Source organism: Megalobrama amblycephala, linkage group LG6, assembly GCF_018812025.1.
Source record: "Megalobrama amblycephala isolate DHTTF-2021 linkage group LG6, ASM1881202v1, whole genome shotgun sequence".
NCBI classification, from domain to species: Eukaryota; Metazoa; Chordata; class Actinopteri; order Cypriniformes; family Xenocyprididae; genus Megalobrama; species Megalobrama amblycephala.
In genome coordinates, this window is record NC_063049.1 from 28,502,172 (window position 1) to 28,524,210 (window position 22,039).

Consider the following 22,039-nt stretch of genomic DNA (forward strand, 5'->3'; position numbering starts at 1 on the left):
AATTACTTATATCGCAGTGCTTCCCACACATAGACTTTACTTGGGCGGGCCGCCCACGTATAATAACGGCCGCCCAAGTATATTTGGAGACACATTTTTGCTTTTATTATTTTTATCCTCTTATACTTTTATATCCGCGCAAGATAATGAAACCATCCGCGATCGATAAACTAGTCGTTTCATACCTGCTCGTTACGTGCGTCAGAACTGTTTACTCCCGCTGACATTCCCACGGGCGCTGCATTTTGCAAAGTCACAAGGCGGCGCTGTTGCGTGTTCTACAAGCTCGCGCAACAGCGCTTCAAGTCTGCTTCAAAGTGATTCTCAATCAATGAAAAGTGCAGATTTATGCCAAGCGATTGCTAATGAACTCAAGTTGATGAATTATTACAAAGTCTACTTTATGGCCTTTATATAAAATGTTTTAGACGATTGTAAGAATCTGAAGGATCAGCCTGCAATAGTACAGACATTTCAAAATAAGAGTACCTGTGTATTTCGGGCTTGTTTATAATTAAAAGTCACACGCTAAGTTTTTCTTTTTCTTTTGGGATTAATAGGTATTTTGGTTACACAATAAATTGTATTTAATTTGATTTCCATTTAATTCATAGTAAATTATTGTAGTCTCTCCCACAGGAAGAAAAGACTAAGAACATTATTTGACACATATATTATTCATTTTATACATTTTACTAGTAAAATCTGTGTCCCATTCACTGAGAGAGACACTATATGACAGCAAGGAGAGCATAGGAAAAGGTGAACCATTTAAATGCTGTAATTTTCCATAATTTACAATGCATAATAATGCATAATATTAGTATGTTATTAAATGTAATATGCTATGTAATTAAAATTAATTTCAATAAATAAAAATACTGTTAAAAATCACACATTATTTGTTTGTCACATGTAGTAGACCATTTTTGTGCCGTGGGTAATAGGAGGATTTTTCGCCCGGCTACCACCGCAAGTATATTTCAAACCTGTGGAAAGCACTGTATCGTGATATAAGATTTTGGTCATATTGCATAGCCCTACGATTAATCGACAATCAATTAATTGTCGATAATACATTTAATCGATAAAACTTATCGATTAAGCAGGTTCATTTCGCAACCGCGAAACATGTAAAGCAGACACGAGGAAAAATTAAGCGAGTGCGCCAGAGTTATGTTTGGGACCATTTTACAGCTAGAGTTACACCGTCATCATGACTATAAGTTTGCGTGTGCATTCGCAGTCTTTTGTTTTGTGCAAATGTAAGTTGTATACACATGGTATAGTTAAGCAACATAACACGACCAAGGTACCAGTACGAGTCATTGCGTGTGTGAATTAGTCATACCGTCTCTCTATTAATTGTGAAGCTGTGGGTTGTAAATAGTTCCTTCAAAAGTAAAACAATATATGCTATAATAAGTTTTGAGTTTCTAAGCTACTTTAATGATAAATCACTGGACAGCGCTGACTAGTTTCTGCGTTCCTCTCTGTGCACGCGATCTTCACGTTTTGCACAGCTACTGTTTGTATGAGTGTTCATGCTACAATGCAGCTGCGTGAGCACGGTAGCTTGAAATAATATACATCCAATCATCTAAAATTGCTTGAATGTCCAAACTGGCAAACCTTAAAACAAACACAACTGACAAAGTTTAGTGAAGACGCAAGGCTCACCGCTCGCGCGCCATCACTATGTGTTGAACCGGCGTTCACCTCCATGTTGCTTTTATGCCACTGACTGGACGGGGCGGAGTCACGTGGCTACACACACGGTAATATGTTTTTAAGGGGGAAGTATTAACTGAATTTCGGTTTTGATTACTTTTCGATTAATCGTCCAGCCCTAGAGCCCTGTATGATATAGTGATAGGGTGACCACCCGGTCCTGACAGTCCTGAAATTGGAAGCTTTGTCCCATATCCTGCAAGTCATAAGCAGTGTCCCGTCCCGCATTTCAATTTTATCTGTATTACTTCCCCCTGTAATTACAATACCACAATAAAAACAGTTAATAAATTAAATACATTAATAAAATTGCAAATTGGGATTATTGAGGTTTAATCTAATCACACAACCATAATGTTCCAGCAAGAGAGGGAAAAATAACCAACCAATGCATTTGAAGAGGCCAAGAGGGTGTTTTCGTTAATGTCTGGACAGGGCAAAAGAGCCGAGCCAGTGTGGACCTCATCAAAAGTGAAATGGTGCAGGTTACGAGTAGCATACCGTAGTCACTGGTTAAGGAAATTTATATTCAGTTTCAGTTCATTATATTTAGTATGACTGAATAGGCCCCATGTTACATCAAATTGAGTGCCAGACACAGAGCCAATTAAAATTAACATTTTTACAGCTTGTTGGTGTCATATTATCATCCAGCATCACTGAAAACAACATAAATCAATATTTACGTAGTCTAATAACAATAATAGTTATCGCCCTCCCAAGTGTCCTGCATAGTTTCGCAAAAAAAAAAAAAGATACTAAAAGGCCTTTTGCTTGCTAAAAAAACATGAACAAATCATATCATTCTGATGACAGAACTTAGGCATGTAGAAGATTGCGTACAACAGGTTTTTCAGCAGTAAATATGATAAATTAGAGGCCTTAGAAATTAATCTATGAAATATGATAAAGTAGGTCTTATATTATTTAGATGACCTTTAGGAAAAATGGCCACAAACCCTCAGCTTGTGAACACAGCTTCTCATTTCATTCACACGCAACAACAGTGTAAAGTCATAAAAGCACAACAGCAAAAACAGCCTGTTTAATGACAAGTATCAGGTTGAGGGTGGAAAATGGTACTGAAAACATAAATTATGAGTGTTTAGCTCAAATAAATTTTATGTGGATGCTTGACTCCTAAATAAAAAAAAACTTCTTTTAAGGAATTCCTAATCTCAGTTCAAATCAAAGTAATTATAACTACAAAATTGAGAATAAAGACTTTTATTTGTAAAGTTATAAGTGCCAAGCACATCTCCAGTCTCCAGACAGAGATGTCTAGTTTCACTTTCTCAGGTTTTCAGCCTCAAACAGCAATTAACAATGGAGAGCTTTCTCTCTGGCATACTGGAGTATCAGTGTGACCCAATAGGCAAGGACAAGTTTCTGTCAGAGTACAGGCTGAAAACTGATGCCAAGGACTCAACCTTGAGCTTCAATCAAGGTCACCTTTTAACTTGAGCAACTCAAGAAAAACACTTCACAACTCAACCAAACAAGAGTGTCAGAACACTGAAACTGACTAAAACAGATCTGTTTATGAAAACCATAGTCAACCAAATACTGTACAACACTTGTGCTTTAATCAACTCACCGGCAAGTCAACACTGACATCTGTGCCATCTAACAAGGAAACTCGACAGGTGATGATGGACTTTGCATCTCCAGCAGCAGGGATGTGTGTTGTGGCTCGCTGGGCTTCCCGGAGTCGAGCTTTCTCTGCATGTTTGCGGATGGACCGCCGGCCCAGAGTCCGGCGCAAGAAGCTCAGCATATTCAGGAAGATTCGTTAGACCAGTCTGAAAGAAAGAAAGAAAGAAACACCATCAATGTTACAATTAGGCCAGCCCTGTGAAAATTTGCTATTGTTCTTACCACAGTAAAACTATAGTTAAGAAATAGCTATAGTAAGACTGTAGTAACACCAAAGATGGCACCTTATTTCCTAATGAAAATTCACCTCAGCTTTTGTGTATTATTGTATAGTAACTATTATTTGACTGAGTCATCATCTGTAATAAGACCAAAGTAATAAGAAAAAACATCACAAGTAAAACCATCAACAAATTCTCACCATGCTTACGTCAATGAGAATATAATTTCTATTATAAATAATATTAATAATAACGGTCTATGATATTTAAAGACTAACTACAACTGCAGTTGTAACGTTACTAACGTAACAGTTAAACTGTACAAAACTTAAGATATTACCTTTAACTCTCCCGGATTTTCCTTACAGCAAAATATAATTAGTTACTATAGTGTACTATTTTATTCATAACACACAGTGGTCGGGTCTTTCCTGTTACCACAAGTTATTAATTACTTTGTCTTCAAATTACAGCCACACTTCAACAACACTGACGCACCTTTTAAGAAAACAACGGCGAAGACATTTAAAATAACGGCGGTCAAAAAACGTCAAACGTTTAACGTTAACGCTGCTCTCCGGCGTGCACGCGCAATATCCAAACTGTTTGATGTTCCGATCAAAAACTGTAGCGAGCTCACGATCACGCGCTGACTGACTAAACTACACTGACACCTGTTTGCGCAAGACAAACTGCGCCTGAACTGATATTTAACGGCGGAACGATAAAAATAGGTATTTGTTTAATTACACAAATATCTAGAAATCACAATACGGCTAAACACCAGTGATTAATCTAATTTTGTACCGATATATATCGCGTCTTCCTATAAGGATGACCGTACTCGAGACGCTCGCGCGCTAGCGGCGCGAATCCACTTGTTGATCCTCCTCAGTCAGACCAGAGCAGAGACAAAAGCTATACTTACTACAGATTGATGAATATTCCGCCAGTGAAAGAGTCCTCCAGCATCGGCTTTTATCAGTAAACTCTGTGCTTTGAAATATCCATATTTTATGCCGCAGTGTGGCACAGCCACTTTTTTGTTTTTTTAGATAAGTGTAACTGATATTCTCTCTGCTCCGAAAGATTGTGGGATGTGGGGTGGCTGTTTTCCCCTCAGGAAATGACGTCACGTAAATCCCAAAAAGTGGATTTACATTTAAAGGGCCGGTGTTGTGCCGAACTTTGTGTAATAGATCTGTATCTCTGATATTTTGTACTGTTTAATAAAAAATAAAAAAAAGTAATGGATCTACATATCCCTTTATAAAAACGTACTGTAATGGTACATAGTACAGTGATCAGATAGTAAAAGCATGGTACTAAATGATTACCAAATCAATGTACTATGATATTTACATAACTAATAATACCATTTTTTTTTAGCGCAGTCAGGAAGTGATATGATAAATTCAACACAATTCACCATCATTTACTGCAAAGTTTTCCCCCATTTCATATGCTTAATTATTTCAGCACGTTTAGACATTATTTATAGGTTTGAAATAACGATTTGTAATTCTCCTGGAAGCATCAGATTGAAAATGTATAATTTAAAGTGTATAAATTGAATATATTTTTTAAAAAAAATGTATAGAATGGATTGGAAATGTATGATGTGAAGATATTATTGCAAACTGTCCAACAGCACCACCCACTGGTTACTGAGAGCTTGAAACTGTTGTAACACCTCTCCTCCCTGCCAAAATCAAAGGAATTAAAATGCACAAATATACTTGTACAAAAAAAAAAAGAACATATTTAATGCAAAAACGACCCAGATCAAACACCTTATTTTATTTTAAAGACTTTCTTTTTAATATACAACATTGTATGTACACTTTATAATATTTTCATAAAAATGGACAAGTGGCACAACTTGACCTTGCAGCAAATAAACGTTAACGCCAGTCTACAATAGTACATCTTTGTTGAAAAAGTGCTGTCTTTCCCACAAGACAGGAGGCGTGTAGTTTCTCCGAAATTGCATGTCGTATTCCTGTTTTAAATGTCTTTTGGTAAAACCTGTAACCTGTTGAGCATAGAAGGGAATTATTTGGTCCTAAAACCAAGGTTCTCCAGCAAGCATGACCACAGAGAAATGGCATATGATTGACTGTAAAAGTAGATAGTACCTTACAAAGAGTACAGGTATGGACAACTCTGCGTTCAACTAGAGACAGCCTGTGAAACTGGGCAATGGGTCACACATTTAATTTGCAGACATCTCAGACAGCAACATCTTAGCATGAGAAGCCAATGCAATTTTGTCAAAATCAATGCCGATGTTGGATTTGATGGATTCTAAACATAAGACTGGTCATAAAACTAGGGCTTAATTAAATAAACTAAATAAAATCATACAGTCTGAGCCAGGCACCAGCTCTAATGTGTTGAACCAGGCCTAGAGATCAAACCTGAACATGTGATTTGGGTTATTACATTCACACTAACAGTATTATAAAACACACTTACACACATACAGACAGCAGAAACATACAGTAATAACAACACACATACTGGACACACTCTTAGCTTGCTAATGTTGGCGAGATATTCTGCATGAGCAGTCTGCAACAAGAAATAAACAGGTCAACCATAAACAAACTCCAATCTGATCCCCCAACACAGTACTGCATTTGACACACTGTGGTGTGTAACGTTCAGATTTAGCAACAACAACAAAAAAAAGCAGTTCTTATTCGCAACACATAGATATTACATCACCTAAAAGGGATACTAAACCCTTTAATTGAATATCTGATTTTAAATGATAATGTAGTTCATTTTGAGGGAATGTTTACTTCTGGACAGATCAAATTTCTGAATGGCATTCTTCTTACAACAAAACAACAGCAATTTAAAAAAGAAAAAGAATCAATTTCATTTTCAAAGTGAATTTCTGGTTGGTTTGTGGTCCTGAATTTAATATTCAACAGTTTATTCTTTTAGTCTTTTCCTCACACAAAGCTATTATTTGGCTTAAGAAGATTTGGAATATAGTCAATATTATGGTGTTTTTTTGTTTGTTTTTTTCTTGTAGGCTTTCATTGTATGAAAATGAGCAGCATGAACATTTCTCAAAACATCTGTTGATGAAAGAACATATGGTATTGGAAAGACACAAGGGTGAGTAAATACTTAAAATATTTTCATTTTTGGATGAACTATTCCTTTAACATCTGCATTGAGAGACTGAACTGATATTTTGCATCACAGCTGTAATGCAGAGTGCTTTAAAGTCCTTGTTGACAGCATTTTAGTTTGACAGCAAAATAAATAAAACTATTTTCACCCTGTGCCAAAGAAGGAGAACAGCAAACAGAAAAAATATAAGAAATATGAATTTTGATTTGTTAGTAGTTAGTTAAGTTGCATGAGCAGGGCTCAAAATTTGTAAGTAAAACAATAAATATTCCTAATAAAAATACAAATGTTCATCTGCAGCACAGGCCTGGATGTGAATTGATTTGTGGGTGTTGTTTGTCTCCAAATAATAGGTGACCACATATAAAAACACTCATTCATTCACGGGCCTGCCCTCACACACTTACTTATGGCACCAGCAATCTCTTTACTATATTCATTATTAACATATATATTTGTCAAAACCCTGAACACTCAAAGTCCCATCATGTACCTAATTCACCTTTGTTAGATTTTTTTGTCCTTTCTTTCTCTCCTCATTAAAGCCTGGCATATAGTCTCTTTGCCAGCGTAAAGTGCAGCAGTGCTTTGTTTATGTCCTGTGTTCCTGGCTCGAGATGCTTCTCCATCGCTCTGTCGCGAAGCTGCGATATCATCACGTGGAGAAGATCCTGTCAGTGAATTCCAGCATCATTTTCGGGAAAAGCTGGCATTGCATTAGTTGGATTCGTGCAGAATGGACTTGAGCGGTTTCACCAGGCCCTCCTCGTAAACCTTCAGTATGGCCTCGCACACAAACTTGAACTGGCTCTGAGAAGACAGAGAACAGAGGGGAAGTCATAGTGAATGGAAGATGCGTCAGTCTGTCACGCAAGAGCAGCCAAGCGTGACGGCAGTACGCGAAACTGGGATGAGAGCATAATTCATGGACTGTGTCTGTGTATGTGAGAGAGAGAAAGAAAGAGAAAGCAAGTTGGGTGAATGCATATAGAACCCCCGTTGAACAACCCAAGACATTTTTGTATGTTAAGCAGCAGAAAATGTGGACAGTCAAAAATAAGCCTTTAAATAAAATTTTTTGTCCACCAAGTGAAGGCAGAGAAGAAACAGCTGATCTGATAAATGCGGTAAAAATAGAAATATTGCCCTTATATTAATATTATTGCAACTTAAAAAGAAAAAAAAAAAAAAGAAAAAAAAGTTTAAAAGTATTTTTTTTTGTAATAATGTAACTTTACACTGTCTGTTGATTTGATCAATTTAATGTATCCTTGCTGAATAAAATTAATCGTTAAAAAAAAAAAAATCTTTCTGACCCCAAACATTTAAAAGGTAGTGTATGAGCGATCGAAATAGTGACGCCTTAGCAACACCACTAATGAAAAAGAACAGAGTGGGCATGTAGTGAACAAGTGTTTTCACTGAGCATCAGCCCTTTCTTCTTCCTGTTGTCTAATTAGTGTGGTTTCATGGTCAGCAGCCTCTGGGCGGACAGGCCTCATTAAAGCACAGCAGATCATTTTGAAATCATAGTTGCATCATTGTCTCAAGCTCTGAGAGTCCCAGCCTAGACAAGAAGACCCTCTGCTACAGCAACTCTTCTTCACGTTATATGTGAAAACATGACCTGTAGCTACATTTTAAATGTGAGTGAAAATGTCAGTTCAAATGATTTCTTATTTGTTTATTTAACATCTCATCATTGGCACAGTGCAGTATTCAGCCACTTGCCAATGGATGACTGAGTGGGGATATGACATGACAAAAGGGGGTGGGCGGAACTTACAGGCGTCTGAATCATCATGGCCCTCTGATCCCGCATGGTTCTCACAATGTCTAATGGATACACTGGCTGACTGCACTCCATCAGACACATTGCCGTCTCCATGGTGATGAGAACTCCCGTCCGGCCAATCCCAGCGCTGGGACGCAGCAGAGGGAGGGAGAGAAGAAAAACTTGATTACACTGTAATTCTCTTTGGATAACTACATTTAGAAACTACTTTGTGATATAGATATATGAATTACCTGCAGTGGACCACAACGGGCTCATCCTTCCCAGCTCGTTTATTGCGGACCAGAGCCACGAAATCCAGGAAGTCCGTTGAGTCATCTGGTACACCATGATCAGGCCATGCCAGGTACTGGATTTGGGTCAACTCCCTGCTCTCCCCACTCTAACAGCACAAACAACAGATCAGCAAACACAAAACGACATGGTTATAATGGCATCATGGCAAATGATACACTGTAAACAAGATCTCAGAGTCCAATATTAAGATTTGCCAAGTGCCTAATGCAAGTAAACACTGGCGTAAAAACCAAAAATGAAAATTATGCCATCATTTACTCACCCTCATCATGTTGTTACTTTATTTCTTCTGTGGAACACAAAAGAAGACATTTTTTGAAATGTTGAGAAATGTCTTCGTCCATACACTGGAAGTCAGTGGGCACCAAAACTGGTTACCAACTTTCCTCAAAATATCTTCATTTGTGTTCCACAGAAAACAGAAAGCCATACATGTTCGGAATGACTTGAAGGTGAGTGAATTATTATTTTTCTTTTTCTTTTTTGGATAAACCATTCCTTTAAAAGGTGCTAAAGAGGATCTTTTCGTCGACTGAGAAACCAAAGACTGTTAGTAAGTTTTTGAAATGAGTGCATGCGTAAGAACAACCCCCCTCCTTCACAGCTCATTTCGAGGGAACGCCTCCCAAAACTCGTGCACGAGTATTGGAACACGAGCGTTTACCACCGGCATTCGCTGTGTCGTGTTAGTGGATTCATTATGTCGGACTCATCGCAGGTAACTCATAATCTGCAGTTGTTACTCCTGTCTCCTGACAAAAACACTGCATGCGGCGCCTGTAGAGTGTGGAAAGTTACTGGAGCGCGCAGCCGCGCACGTCTCGCACAAGGAACGTCATGGCAGTGACTGACAAGCCAGAGGGCCAATCCATGCACGTCTTTCACAAGGAACGTCATGGCAGTGATTGACAAGCCAGATGATTGCGATGATCGCGTAAACGATTGGCTGATGTATTTAAGGCCCTACCTCGTGCACAGATGATGTATATTAATATTATTCCTTTCAGTGCACCTAATAAATAGTGTTTTATCAGTTAGTAAAGACAGTTTCAAGTAATATTGCAAAAATGTATAAAACAAAACATCCTCTTTAGCACCTTTAAGAACAAGTAAATCAAACACCAATTTGGTTGACAAGCAAATCTGTGATACACTCACCTCAATGTGATTAAGAGTCATTTCTCTAACCAAGAAAGCAGAGTTTCCCTCCTCAGTCTGGCAGGAAACCTGAAAGCCACCATATGTAGCGCTACCTGAGGGGTTCGGCCAGTACTGATGGCACTTTACCTGTGGTAGAAAGGTATTGGATGATGTTAGCTCAAAAAGTTTTAAGAAAAGACATCAATTAATATCAAACATAAAGAGTTATACATACACGTCCTCGTTCAACCTGAGTAGTAAGCATGACTACCATAGAGGAGCCCTGCTCCCACGTCATCTGCCAGAAATCCGGGCATGTGTTGGGCAGCGGCCCCTGGCAGGCGATATAGCGGTTTATGAGACGGGAGGCAGGGATTTCCATCTGCGAGCATGACAGAACCACATTATGAGAGACTATTAATCACAGTCCATCTTTCGCTGGGTGTTTTGAGTTTGCAGCAAGATAAAATAATTATAAGCTACTCACATTGATGTAATTTGCATTGATGTAGTCATCTGTGCCTTTCAAGATGACTCTAGTAGCATCATCTGACAAGAAAACAACAAAAAATGATTTATTTTTTTATCACTTCCACTGGTTATCAGTACAGAGGAACAGCATGAAGCATTACTCACACGGTGAGATGTCTCTGTAGCGGTTTTTGGAAATATTCTGAGGTAATTTGGCACATGACATTGTCATTCCAGGTCTTTTCCGATACAGTTGCTTTAAAACAAAGCAAAAACAGTCAGTCTACAAAAATCCCAATGAATAAAAACTCATTATTAGACACCAAAAATTAAAGTATGACCTTCAGTATTCATGCCTTCCTTTCAACTTTCAAGTATTAGACCAGAAATTTCATACATTTAATTGTTTGTGGGCAGTCACTACAGTACTTTGTCTGATATTAGAGTAATATTAAGGCCGGGACACACCAAGCTGACGGTCAGCCGCCAGGCAATGTCGGGCCGTTTTTGATTGTCGGTTGGCCTATTTTTTTCACTCTAGTCAGATGTTTTCAAATGTTGAACTTTAAACTTGAGTGTTGCCGTTTTAGAACGCAGTGTCTTGCATGAGAAGCTGTAAAAGATGCAAGCGTAATGGTCAAACATGACCGTTTTGTGCATGTTTACATATAAAATCAACAGAAAGAAGTGCAGTGGAACGCATACCTATGTGAATGACCCCTTACTCCAAAAATCCAAGCATTTCACTTCAAGGACACATTCCACCTGGTGCTTTCTGCGTAAATCCATGCATGGCCACACAAATGCACAATGAGCAAAGCAGCATGCATCTTTTTTTTTTTCATTCATCCTCCTTTCTTTCTTTTTTTTAACAGTAAATCTGGCAATAAGAGGGTATTTTATTTGTGGCGAGAAAGCATATGTATATTATGAATATAATAATATGTAAGGGATAAAACTGCACTTTGCGTCGGGTGGTTCTTTGCCTTCACGTCGTGCGTTCCAGAATTGACAACTTAAAGCTGTTATTGATGTTTGCAGTACAATATTTGACTAAAAGGGTAAAATTGACAGTTATTTTCAGCAGTTTCGGCTCATTAGATCACAGAGATAGTAGTGGATAAGATTGCATTTGTTTGAATGAATGAATTATGTTCAGCGTCTCTCTCTATTAACAACAAAGCTGTAAGTTTAATTACTTCAAAATAGCGATGTAACCCCCTCGTTGCTGAGAAATATAATGTAGCGATTCAGTAGCGAAGCTATCTTATTAGCTACTAAAAGTGGCAGGGCAGCACTGATAAGTATCTGCATTTCTGTGTGTGCGCAGTGCGATCTCCGCTCTCTGTGTGCGAGTGACGTATGTATGTGCGCGCTTCAATAATAATAATAATAATAATAATAAAAAAACATTAATGTAGAACAGTGATTCAACTGACTTGGAACTACCTGTGCATTAAACGGTTTTATTGCACATCTTTCAGTCAATCAGAATCGAATATTCAGACAAGACATTGGTATAATCATAAATAATGTATGTTTCTGCACATCTTAAATCCTGCAGGGGTTTGATGACAGATGTTATATAGAAATATGTCTCCTTTAGTCATATATTGCACATTTTATCAACATATTCACACATACAAACCCCACACACGCTAACAGGAAGATATTAGAGCTGCCTGATGAAAGACAGGAAGTAATAGGAAGTTCTTTTGATAAGACCATATCCTGAATAACCCTGATTGCTGTGGATTTCAGATCATTCTGTAAATTAGCAATTTAGATAAACAATAACACATGAACTTGAACTGATTTTTGCCTGTGGAGAATAGAAGACACACATTATCATGGAGCTTTTTTAATCACCTACGGAGTAAAAAGCATTTGATCGTAAAGATCAAAATACTTGAAACTAGAGGTGCGTCCCAATTTGCGTACTTATGCACTATTCTATGATGTTTTAAAGTACAAATAGTGCGAGTAGTGCGTTCACAGAAAATTCCAAAAAGAAAAAGTGCACTTTAAATACCCGGATGATGCACTAAATTAAAGGAAAAAACAAAGTGTGGAATGTTGGACACTTCATGCACCCTTTAATTACGTTGCTGAGGGGGAGGGGGGAGATCAGACTTCGATGTTTAATGACAAAATAAGCTTATAAAATTCATACACCACATTGATGAGTACATAGTGTATAAGTGCATAGTGAATAAGTGCATAGTGTATAGTGCGTCAATTGGGACGCAACTCTGGATTTTCTGCTACTAAAAAAATGGAAGTAGAAACATGAACTTAATTAGAACTCAAAAGGATCAGTGACAATAATCAGTTTGTTAACTCACATCAAACTGGGCTAGTATAGTAGCATTGTTGAGACCCTCCTTTAACTGCAGCATTGAGTCCCTCCAGGCATCCTGGTCTAGGTGTGATGGGTCTGTGGGAGATTTCTCTGGGATGTACTGAAAATCCGGCTCCGTCTCCAGTTTCTCCTCAACTACATCATAGATAGCTACATAAGAGAAAACAGTTGTGATGGCAGTCCACAAGATGTAAATAATAAAAAAGACATAAAAAGTGAATGAATCAATTCAAAGGCTGTCTGTGTCTCTATACTTCAGTTTGGAAATCGTAATTATAATGTATGCAATTAAAGTGATTTTGGTCAAAATAAAATGGGCGTGTACAACTAATTCCAAGATTTTTTAAAACAACGAGCCACAATTCAAAAGAGGTTTCAAAAAAAATATATCTAGTTATCCATAGTATTTACATAATTGTAGTGGTGTTCATGTGCACCATTCAAAAGTTTGGTGTCAGAAAGGCTTTTTTTTTTTTTTTTAATTAATACTTTTATTCAGCAAGGATGAATTGATCAAAAGTGACAGTTTATTGTTGCAAAAAAAAAAAAAAAATCTATTTAAAAATTAATGCTGCTCTTTTGAACTTTCTATTCATCAAAGAATCATGTAAAAATATTATCACAGTTTCCATAATTAAAATATTAAACAAAAAAATATATATATACACTACCGTTCAAAAGTTTGGGATCTGTAAGATTTTTAATATTTTTAAAAGAAGTTTTGTCTGCTTACCAAGATTGCATTTATTTAATTAAAAATACAGTAAAAACAGTAATATTGTGAAATATTATTACAATTTAAAATAACTCTTTTCTGTTGGAATATAATATAAAATATAATTTATTCCTGTGTTGGAAAAGCTGAATTTTCAGCATCATTACTCCAGTCTTCAGTGTCACATGATCCTTAAGAAATCATTTTAAAATGCTGATTTGCTGCTCAAGAAACATTTATGTGCACAGATCTACAAAATATTTGTGTACAATATTTTTTTTCAGGATTCTTTGATTCAGATTTATTCGAAATATAATCTGTTGTTACATTTTAAATGTCTTTACTGTCACTTTTGATTGATTTAATGCATCCTTGCTGAAAAAAATATTAATTTCTTTAAATTCTTCTCAAAAAAATAAAAATAAAATTTTTTACTGACCCCAAACTTTTGAACAGTAGTGTATAATGTTACAAAAGCTTTGTATTTCAGAATTAATGCTGTTCTTTTGAACTTTCTATTCATCAAGGAATCCTGAAAAAAAAGTATACAACTGTTTTTAACATTGATAATAATAATAAATGTTTCTTGAGCAGCAAATCATCATATTAAAATGATTTCTGAAGAATCATGTGACACTGAAGACTGGAGTAATGATGCTGAAAATTCAGCTTTGCCAACACAAATAGTAAGAAATAGTAAGAAATTTTCTGCACTAAATCAGCATATTAGAATGATTTCTGAAGGATCATGATCAAGACTGGGGTAATGGCTGCTGAAAAAATATAGCTTTGCCATCACAGGAATAAATTACACTTTATTAAAATATATTAACATAGTAAACAGTTATTTTCAATTATAATGATATTTTACAATAATGTTTTTACTGTATTTATGATCAAATAAATGCAGCCTTGGTGAGTATAAGAGACTTCTTTCAAAAACGTAAAAAAATAAAAATAAAACAATTTTTACTGACCCCAAACATTTGAATGGCAGTGAAGTCATTTCAACATGACATGAAGGCAGCAAAAGATTTGTTTATTAATCAGGCAAGTGCTCACCATTGGGCCGCACCAACAGGATGAGCTCCCCCGAATGGCTCTCACAGCTGGCCTTGATGAACATGACCACCTGATCATGTGTGTGCTCTGCAATATCTCTACCGTTGATCAGTACAACCTGATCGCCCTCGTTCAGTCGAGGCACACACAAATCAGCCTGAAGAGGAGACACAGACAGAAAATTATGAAATTCAAAGTGTTAGATGACAAATGAGATCTTAACACTTCATTTGGATTATTCTAATATCAAGTCAGAAATATCAAGTAGGAAAACTCCATATGCAATTTTGAACAGAAAGCAACATAAATCCTTCAAACAGGCATTAACAAAATATTGACACACAAGGCAGTTCCCTGCAAATCCTACAGAGGTCACTCTTCAATTAATCTGTCCTTATTGTTTTCAGCTTTAATCCCAGCTGCCCTATAAAAGGGTAATACTACAGTATTTATGACAATAAACAGCCTATTAAACATACCGATGTTCCAGGCGCTACTCGAGACACAATAATGGGCATCTTCTGATCAGAGCCACCCTAAAAAAGGAGAGAAAGAGAGAGGTGAATTCTAAGAGGCAATGGAATCATTAAATCATCAACAATCAGTCACAGTAAATAACATATGCTGAGCATTTTACCTTCACATTAAACCCAAATCTCCCATTCTCATCCGGTTTCATTTTAATCAGGACAAGGTTGTCATGAGGAATGACTCCATTGGGCTAAACGTGAGAAAAAAAATTACAATAATGTCAACATTTACATGTCATTTTCTATGTTTAAACAAATGTAAAAAAGCACAATGAATTTGTTTTATCTATTATTCCATTAAGTTCAGGATTCTAACTGGTTTTTAAAACAATGTATGACTTGGCACCTTCATACATTTCTGACTGTCTGTTTAAGCATGTTTCGAATCATTGTTTGAGCTATTTTATTGGCAGACTGGCATATAAGCAGTCACAGATCAGGTGAAGATGCTTTACGCCCCCAAAATCTGGAAAATATTAGCAATTAAGTAAGTTCCAAACGATCACAAGAGTTTCTAAAGACATCTTAAGCCGCGTGTCCACCACAGGAACTTTCCCCAGGAACTAGTGACTTTGGGGTGGTACTCTCTGTGTGTTTCGACCGCAACCAGGAACCAGGGTCTAAATGAAGTTCCGGGTAAAAATTTCCCCCTCAGAAAGTCCCTGCTTGTGAGGTAGAAGTTTTTCAAAGTTCAGGAACTTTCAGAAGTAGGACTTGGGTGCTGAACATGCTGATTGGTTGAGTGCATGCAGCATTTTGATTGGTTGACTCTACGCATCATTTTATTTTCAACGACCATTTTTAAAAGTCTGTTGCGGTTCATGCAGTAAGAGTTGTTTGCCATTCGAATCAACAATGGAGCTTTATAAAAATACAACCGATGGACCGACGACGAGGTTCAGGCTTTATTATATATTTTTTTAATATTGTACACTGAAAGAACAAAGCAGTTCAGCCTGCATTTTATGTATGAAATATACTTCATACATAAAATGCATTATTACTATTAGTTTTCACAAACACTGCATTTTAATAGATATATAAATAAAAATAAAAACCTTTGAAATATTAACTCGCACTGAGGCAGTGAAAATTATTTATGTGCAAGGAACTGCGTGCACTAAACCACCAAGTGTTTTATTACTTTTTGAGAGTACAACCACATCAGCGGTGAACCATAGCAGGGAGGGACGCCGGACTATTAATGCCAACTTTGGAAAAAGGAACAACAAAGCAGCACAAAGACAGTCTGGGTCGAGTGAGTCAGTGGATGTATTCTTACCATGGTCTTGTCTGTTGCTATGGGGACATCGTACATTTCGTTGATGTGGTTGTCCAACTCCTGTTGGGAGTGGGACAGTATAAGCTGGCTCAGGTTCTTCCGGGACTGTTTGGGAGGGAGGGCAGGGGGCGGGCCTTCAACACCTTCCGGAGACCTATTAAATTCATGGAGAATATAAATATATATAATAAATAAGAATAATACATTTATACTTGCATTTCATTGAAAAGAGCATGAAAACATTCTTTAAAACATCTTTCATTTTGCACAGTTAAAAAGAAAACTATACATGTTTGGATCAACTTGAGGGTGAGTAAATTATTTTAATTTTCATTTTGTTGTGAAATATCACTTTAATAAAAGGGTTCCGATACCATCATTTTTAGTTTGGTAGTAGCAACCGGCTAGCAGAGACTTCAAACAGGTTTAGTAGAATTCAGCTCAATATATTTTATTCAGTTAAACTGAACACATTATACTGTGACAATCCAGTGAAGCACTGAATTATGCAACACATTGTTTTAGCTTTCACACTTGAACACTACACCATGGGGGTTACAAGTATCTGAGTGTGTGTTTGTACATGGGGCATACAAGTGTGCGCATCTCAATGTGTGCGTCAGCTCTCACTGACCCCTTTTGGCTTTTGTTTTCATTTCTAGTCATGTTCTCACCCCAGCATGGTGTCAGAAAGTGACCGCTCTGACCCAAACTGAACACATCACGCACATACAGAGCAGCTGAGCAGGCCAAAGGTCACAGAGCAAATGTCTGTTTATCTACAGACAGCAGGGACATTCAACAACCAGTGTAGTCCAATATTCAAACAAATGATTCTTAAAAAGCTGAATGGTTTAATGAATCGAGAATGATGAAAAAAAAAAAAAAGAATTTTGTTCAGTTTTGCTGCTGGGTTCTACAGCAGGTGGTTATGTCATCATTTGGCAGGTGTACAGGAAGAGAAAGAGGAAGAGAAAGCATTTTATGCATTGTGGAGCATGAGCCTACACATGGATCTGTGTGTTAATAAATATATATACCTATTCAGTTCCTTTAAATGATATATAAATAAACTAAGAAAGCAGAAAGACAAATTAAATATACTATACCGACCCAGTAAACATCTCCGACACTGACCCTAAGATATGCCAAACTCTCACTTCCCTATTACAGCTAATTTTACACATAAGGTCTCTTTAAATTGCCAGTAATTTACCATATAGATATCACGGGAACAGGGCCTTTTCAAAAATACCATAAATCAGTACTGGCAATTTTCCGTTTTGAAATGTTGTAACATTACTGGTAAATTAATGGTATGATGCTATGAGTGAGAAAAAAAAAACCCAACAAAAAAAACAACAGGATTACCGGTATGAGCACGTATGAGATCAGAATGTGCTGACGTTAGAAGTCCTCTTTGGGCCAATCATAAAGTTCTGTCTGAGATGTTTACAGTAAGATCCACAGCGTTTAATTGTTTTTCTATGTAAACGTGCTAGAAGGACGTCTGACCATTGCTCCATGTCTAACACTAAAGAAACAGCCTTCTTTTCCATTCATCAGCGCTGCGGCTCTGCAGTTACTTTTTCGCACTAATAGCCAAGTAACGTCTGTAACTACAGTGTTATGTGTCTCATGTTTTTAAGAGCAAAACATGTTCTGTGATCATTACTTTACACCAGTATCTCAGAAGAAAAAAAACAAAAACAAAAAAAGTCAAATTGGACAGGTAATGAAACTAAAGTGCTTCTACTTTTTTAATTTAGGATGATTGACATCACAGAGTTTACCGGTATTTTGGTACTGAAGTGTAAACTGTATCTTTCCAGTAAAAAGATGGAACGCAGATGCTTGTGTGAACAGCACATTTGTCCATTTACCGGAAAAGTCATTTTGGTAATTTTACAGTTAATCATTGGGTTTAATGTATGAAAGGGGCTTATATTTTACACTTTAATTTTCTGTGATTAATCACATCTTTTGTGAAGATAATTTAACTACCACCGTGTCCGAATACCTATTTGATGTGAAATACACATTAGGAACCAGATGTTGGACTAATGAGATTTCACTGTGGCCGGGGAAATTTACATTTATGAATTTAGCAGATGGTTGTATCCAAATCGACAACAGAGAAACATAAGTAATTTATCACAGAGCCAACAATATCAAAATATACGAATATTGGTAGATCAGCAAAGCCACAAAATTTGAAACCAAGCAATTGACAAAACATCCAATCACACATTACATACTGCAGCTGTGGATGTTAGGACATGGTGTTGGGCTATTTTATATGTATATGTTTTATAAACTGCATAGAAATAGAATGAATAAACTTTTGTATAAATTAATAAATAAATTGCAAGCATTGTAAGAATGCTCACCAAACAAAATCTAACTCGTACTAAAAATTCACGTAAATAAATCTCAATCTTTCAATAAAAATCACCTTAAGAAATTGTAGCACCGCAGTTGCTATCAAATTACTTCGGCCCGTTAGATCTGACTCATTTAAAAAGCAATCAACTATTAATGTTTTCTGCCACAGCACATCATCAGACAGGTTCTGTGGTGATGCCCCCAACTGTAAACAGGTCATTTCTAAAACGGCTCAAAGACTGAAACAAAGGAAAGGGGGTGGGGTGTTATATTTCAATTAAACTAGCTCAGCAAACAAAGTCAAAACAACCACATGCCATGTAAATAGCCTATCTGCCAATGGCAATGTCATTAGGCTTAAGTACACTGCAGACCTATTCAAGAGGATCACAAAGGGCTTGACATGTTTACCATGCACCGTTAAAATCCAAAGCTCTGCGCCCATCGCAATGAGAGCGGTAAACACGTTTTACAGCTGCGCAGTGTGCGTTTAGTTTCCATTCGGGGCCATTTAAGGGCGCAGACAGAGGGTGGTAGCCGTGATTGGAAGGCAGAGACAAAACAAACAGCCAATAAAAGATGGTTTTGGTGCAGTAAAACCACTTTTCCCATTTGAGGAACAGACTTGTGCTTCTGTTTTTTTACACTAAATTATGTGGCTTCTGTATATAGGGTTTTATAATAACTGAAATGATTTAATGTTTCAATAAGTTAGAGTGGCACTGCGGTATGGATAAGCAAATATTCAAGACTTGAAATGCATTATAAAGCACATTAATAAAAAAAAAGCAAGTATACCAAATGTCTGCTAAAAAAAAAAAAAAAAATGTTTTTTGGGGGTATTCTATTTTAAGACTTTTTGGGATTTAAGATACTGAAAGATTAAAATGTCACAGAAATTACTTTAAATAAAAAATATCAGCATTTCATACATCTGACTATGACATCTGGAGAGCCTTATCCTTAAAAAGGCATAATCCACATATTGCTATGTGGTTGCTGGGGTATTGTGGTCACTAGATTGTTACTAGTGAGTCCTGGGTGGTTGCTTAACCAAGTATGAATACAAGAGGAACCTTAGGAAAGCCAGTTCTTGAGGACAGACTGTTTTCCTACTGAAGAAGATGAAGTACTTACGGCGTAGACTCCAGGCTGATGCTGTTAGCTTGTGTAGAGGAAGCTGATTTGTGATTGGAGAAAACAGGAAGGCTGGGGGAGGCGTGGATGACATGGTCCACCAGGTGACCCATAGAAGAGGGCCGTAGCCGGGGACCCTCACAATGCACAAATAAGGAGTTCCTACTGTTGACAGAACATTTATAGATGCTGTAATCATTTTCAGCTAAATACAAATCCTCTGGCTGAAGATAAACTAGGTGTTTCTACCAATCAAAACAAATATATTTTGCACAGTAGCATCCATAGTTACTGTAAAGAACATATGATGAAACACATGATACTTTGTGTTAAACCTAACCCTTTTTTTTTTAATTTTAGTGCATTCATCCAGTCTCTCTCTCTTCCTGAAAACACTGCCACTGTTAGTTGACTGATAATGCTGAAGTCCATCTCTGAATCTTTGATGAACAACTGTCTGAATCCCTGACTTACTGCGTGGGTAAAACTAACAAAACCTGTCAAGAACATGTCTAGGTTATATTTCATCCCTGAATCAAAGGAAAAATTAATTATAATACACTTTGCTTTAAGAAACAAAGGCTTTTTAGGACCATTAAGGTTTTTGTATTCTTATTACTGTAATACATGAAAACTTTGTGATAGTAGTTAAATTTATTTAAACATGTTGGCATTTGGTTAAGTGCCTTTGTGCTGATTTAAAAAAAAAAAAAAAAAAAAAAAGTTGTATTATGGTATTATTTAAAAAGTACTGTATTATAGTAATGAAATATGAGATTCAATGCTATGCATAATGGGAATAAAAAAAGAGATGTTAATATGTTAGGCTAATGTAAAAAGTGGGCAAAATGTGCTGAATTGTCAAGAAAATAATGTCAAAATGACAAAAAAAAAATAATAATAATAATTTTTGATTAATTTCTCCCCCGGGACATGTTCCTGGTTGCATTCGCACCAAAAATAGGAACTATGAAGCAACCAACAGCGAAGTCTTTAAGTACGGCATTTACAAACGCTAAAAAAATGGTGGATGGAAGACGCCGTGATCGGAGCTGTGTTTGTTGTGTGACGTGGGTTTCGTGATAACGGAGATAGAATGTAAAAGCATAATTTACGTGACTGGAAGAGAAAAAGTGGGGCTAAGAGACAAAATCTCATATGACAACTTTCAGTATTACATATTATCAGGGCGGAGAAAAGAACACAACCCTGCAGACAACATGTTTGGCATGCGTTTGACCAATCAATGTACACTCATGTAACTCATAGTTCCTATAGCACTGGTTTAGACCCCTACTCTGAAGTATGAGCTAATTTAGTTCCCCCAAATGGAGTTCCTAGAACTAAAATTGTTCCTAGTTCCTGCGGTGCGTACGCGGCAAAATCCGGGTACTTCAGCCAATAGTTTTAGGAATTATGAAAAGGTTCCTCCGGTGCGAAAGCCCCTTACAATCCCCCCCTTACATACAGCTTACACGCTTGTCTTTCCCCCCCATCACCCCCCAGGCACCCTACAAAGTCTTTGCTCATTAGGTTGGATGTTTAACTGAAACGGAGAGGCACTTACTGGTTGGGCGTCCCAGGGGGGGAGCGGGTGGGAAGGCTACGGGTCTCCAGCCTCTCATCAGACAGTGAGTTCCTGCTCACTGCTTCCCAGTCTGTCACACCCATCAACTTTCTGTCCAGGGGCTTGCTGGGAGATCTGAGAGATTAAAGGTATTCTGTTAATCTCTGCAATACCCCAGTAGAGCCAAAGGCTAAGGTCACTTATAAGCTTGTGTTAACTCTCTGAAGTAAGACAGATATCATTCCACTGTACAACTGTACATTGATATCCAGTGGGCACTTTTAAGAGTGTTAAACCCCTTTAGTTTTTCTGAAACTTAGGGCTTCTGAATAAATAATAAAGTCAGATAATGTATCACCAACTGTTTTTTTATATTTAATGGTTTAATAGTGATTACACCTATTTTGACAGAGATCACACTCTTTTTAAACTGAATTCTGACTTTTATCATTTTATCTTTATGTTCTCCTGAGACACTGTTCTACAATGTTCAATTTATATTTTGAATGTTTAACTGCAGACAGTCAGTACATTTTGA

At 37.0% G+C, this 22,039-nt stretch overlaps 2 protein-coding genes across 14 annotated transcripts in view; both read right to left on the minus strand.

Moving 5' to 3' along the window:
• The window catches only part of epb41l5 (erythrocyte membrane protein band 4.1 like 5), a 43,888-nt gene extending 39,145 nt beyond the window's left edge, over positions 1-4,743 (minus strand). For 5 of the 9 annotated variants that reach the window (XM_048193688.1, XM_048193686.1, XM_048193682.1 and 2 more), the window contains exons 1-2: positions 4,537-4,743; positions 3,329-3,533 (exon numbers count right to left, since the gene is read on the minus strand). In XM_048193688.1, the coding sequence (XP_048049645.1) occupies positions 3,329-3,508 (180 nt within the window). In that variant the 5' untranslated portion in view covers positions 3,509-3,533; positions 4,537-4,743. Of the gene's footprint in view, positions 1-3,328; positions 3,534-3,948; positions 4,085-4,106; positions 4,283-4,415 lie in introns of those variants that run through there. The other 4 variants (XM_048193687.1, XM_048193683.1, XM_048193685.1 and 1 more) reach the window with 4 other exon arrangements.
• A 662-nt stretch (positions 4,744-5,405) lies between these two features.
• Positions 5,406-22,039, minus strand: part of ptpn4a (protein tyrosine phosphatase non-receptor type 4a) — a 53,667-nt gene continuing 37,033 nt past the window's right edge. For 2 of the 5 annotated variants that reach the window (XM_048193677.1, XM_048193680.1), the window contains exons 14-27: positions 21,502-21,636; positions 19,935-20,096; positions 16,413-16,566; positions 15,238-15,321; positions 15,080-15,136; positions 14,601-14,757; positions 12,807-12,973; positions 10,627-10,717; positions 10,478-10,539; positions 10,226-10,372; positions 10,009-10,137; positions 8,787-8,935; positions 8,545-8,680; positions 5,406-7,568 (exon numbers count right to left, since the gene is read on the minus strand). In XM_048193677.1, the coding sequence (XP_048049634.1) occupies positions 7,476-7,568; positions 8,545-8,680; positions 8,787-8,935; positions 10,009-10,137; positions 10,226-10,372; positions 10,478-10,539; positions 10,627-10,717; positions 12,807-12,973; positions 14,601-14,757; positions 15,080-15,136; positions 15,238-15,321; positions 16,413-16,566; positions 19,935-20,096; positions 21,502-21,636 (1,723 nt within the window). In that variant the 3' untranslated portion in view covers positions 5,406-7,475. Of the gene's footprint in view, positions 7,569-8,544; positions 8,681-8,786; positions 8,936-9,115; positions 9,140-10,008; positions 10,138-10,225; positions 10,373-10,477; positions 10,540-10,626; positions 10,718-12,806; positions 12,974-14,600; positions 14,758-15,079; positions 15,137-15,237; positions 15,322-16,412; positions 16,567-19,934; positions 20,100-21,501; positions 21,637-22,039 lie in introns of those variants that run through there. The other 3 variants (XM_048193676.1, XM_048193678.1, XM_048193681.1) reach the window with 2 other exon arrangements.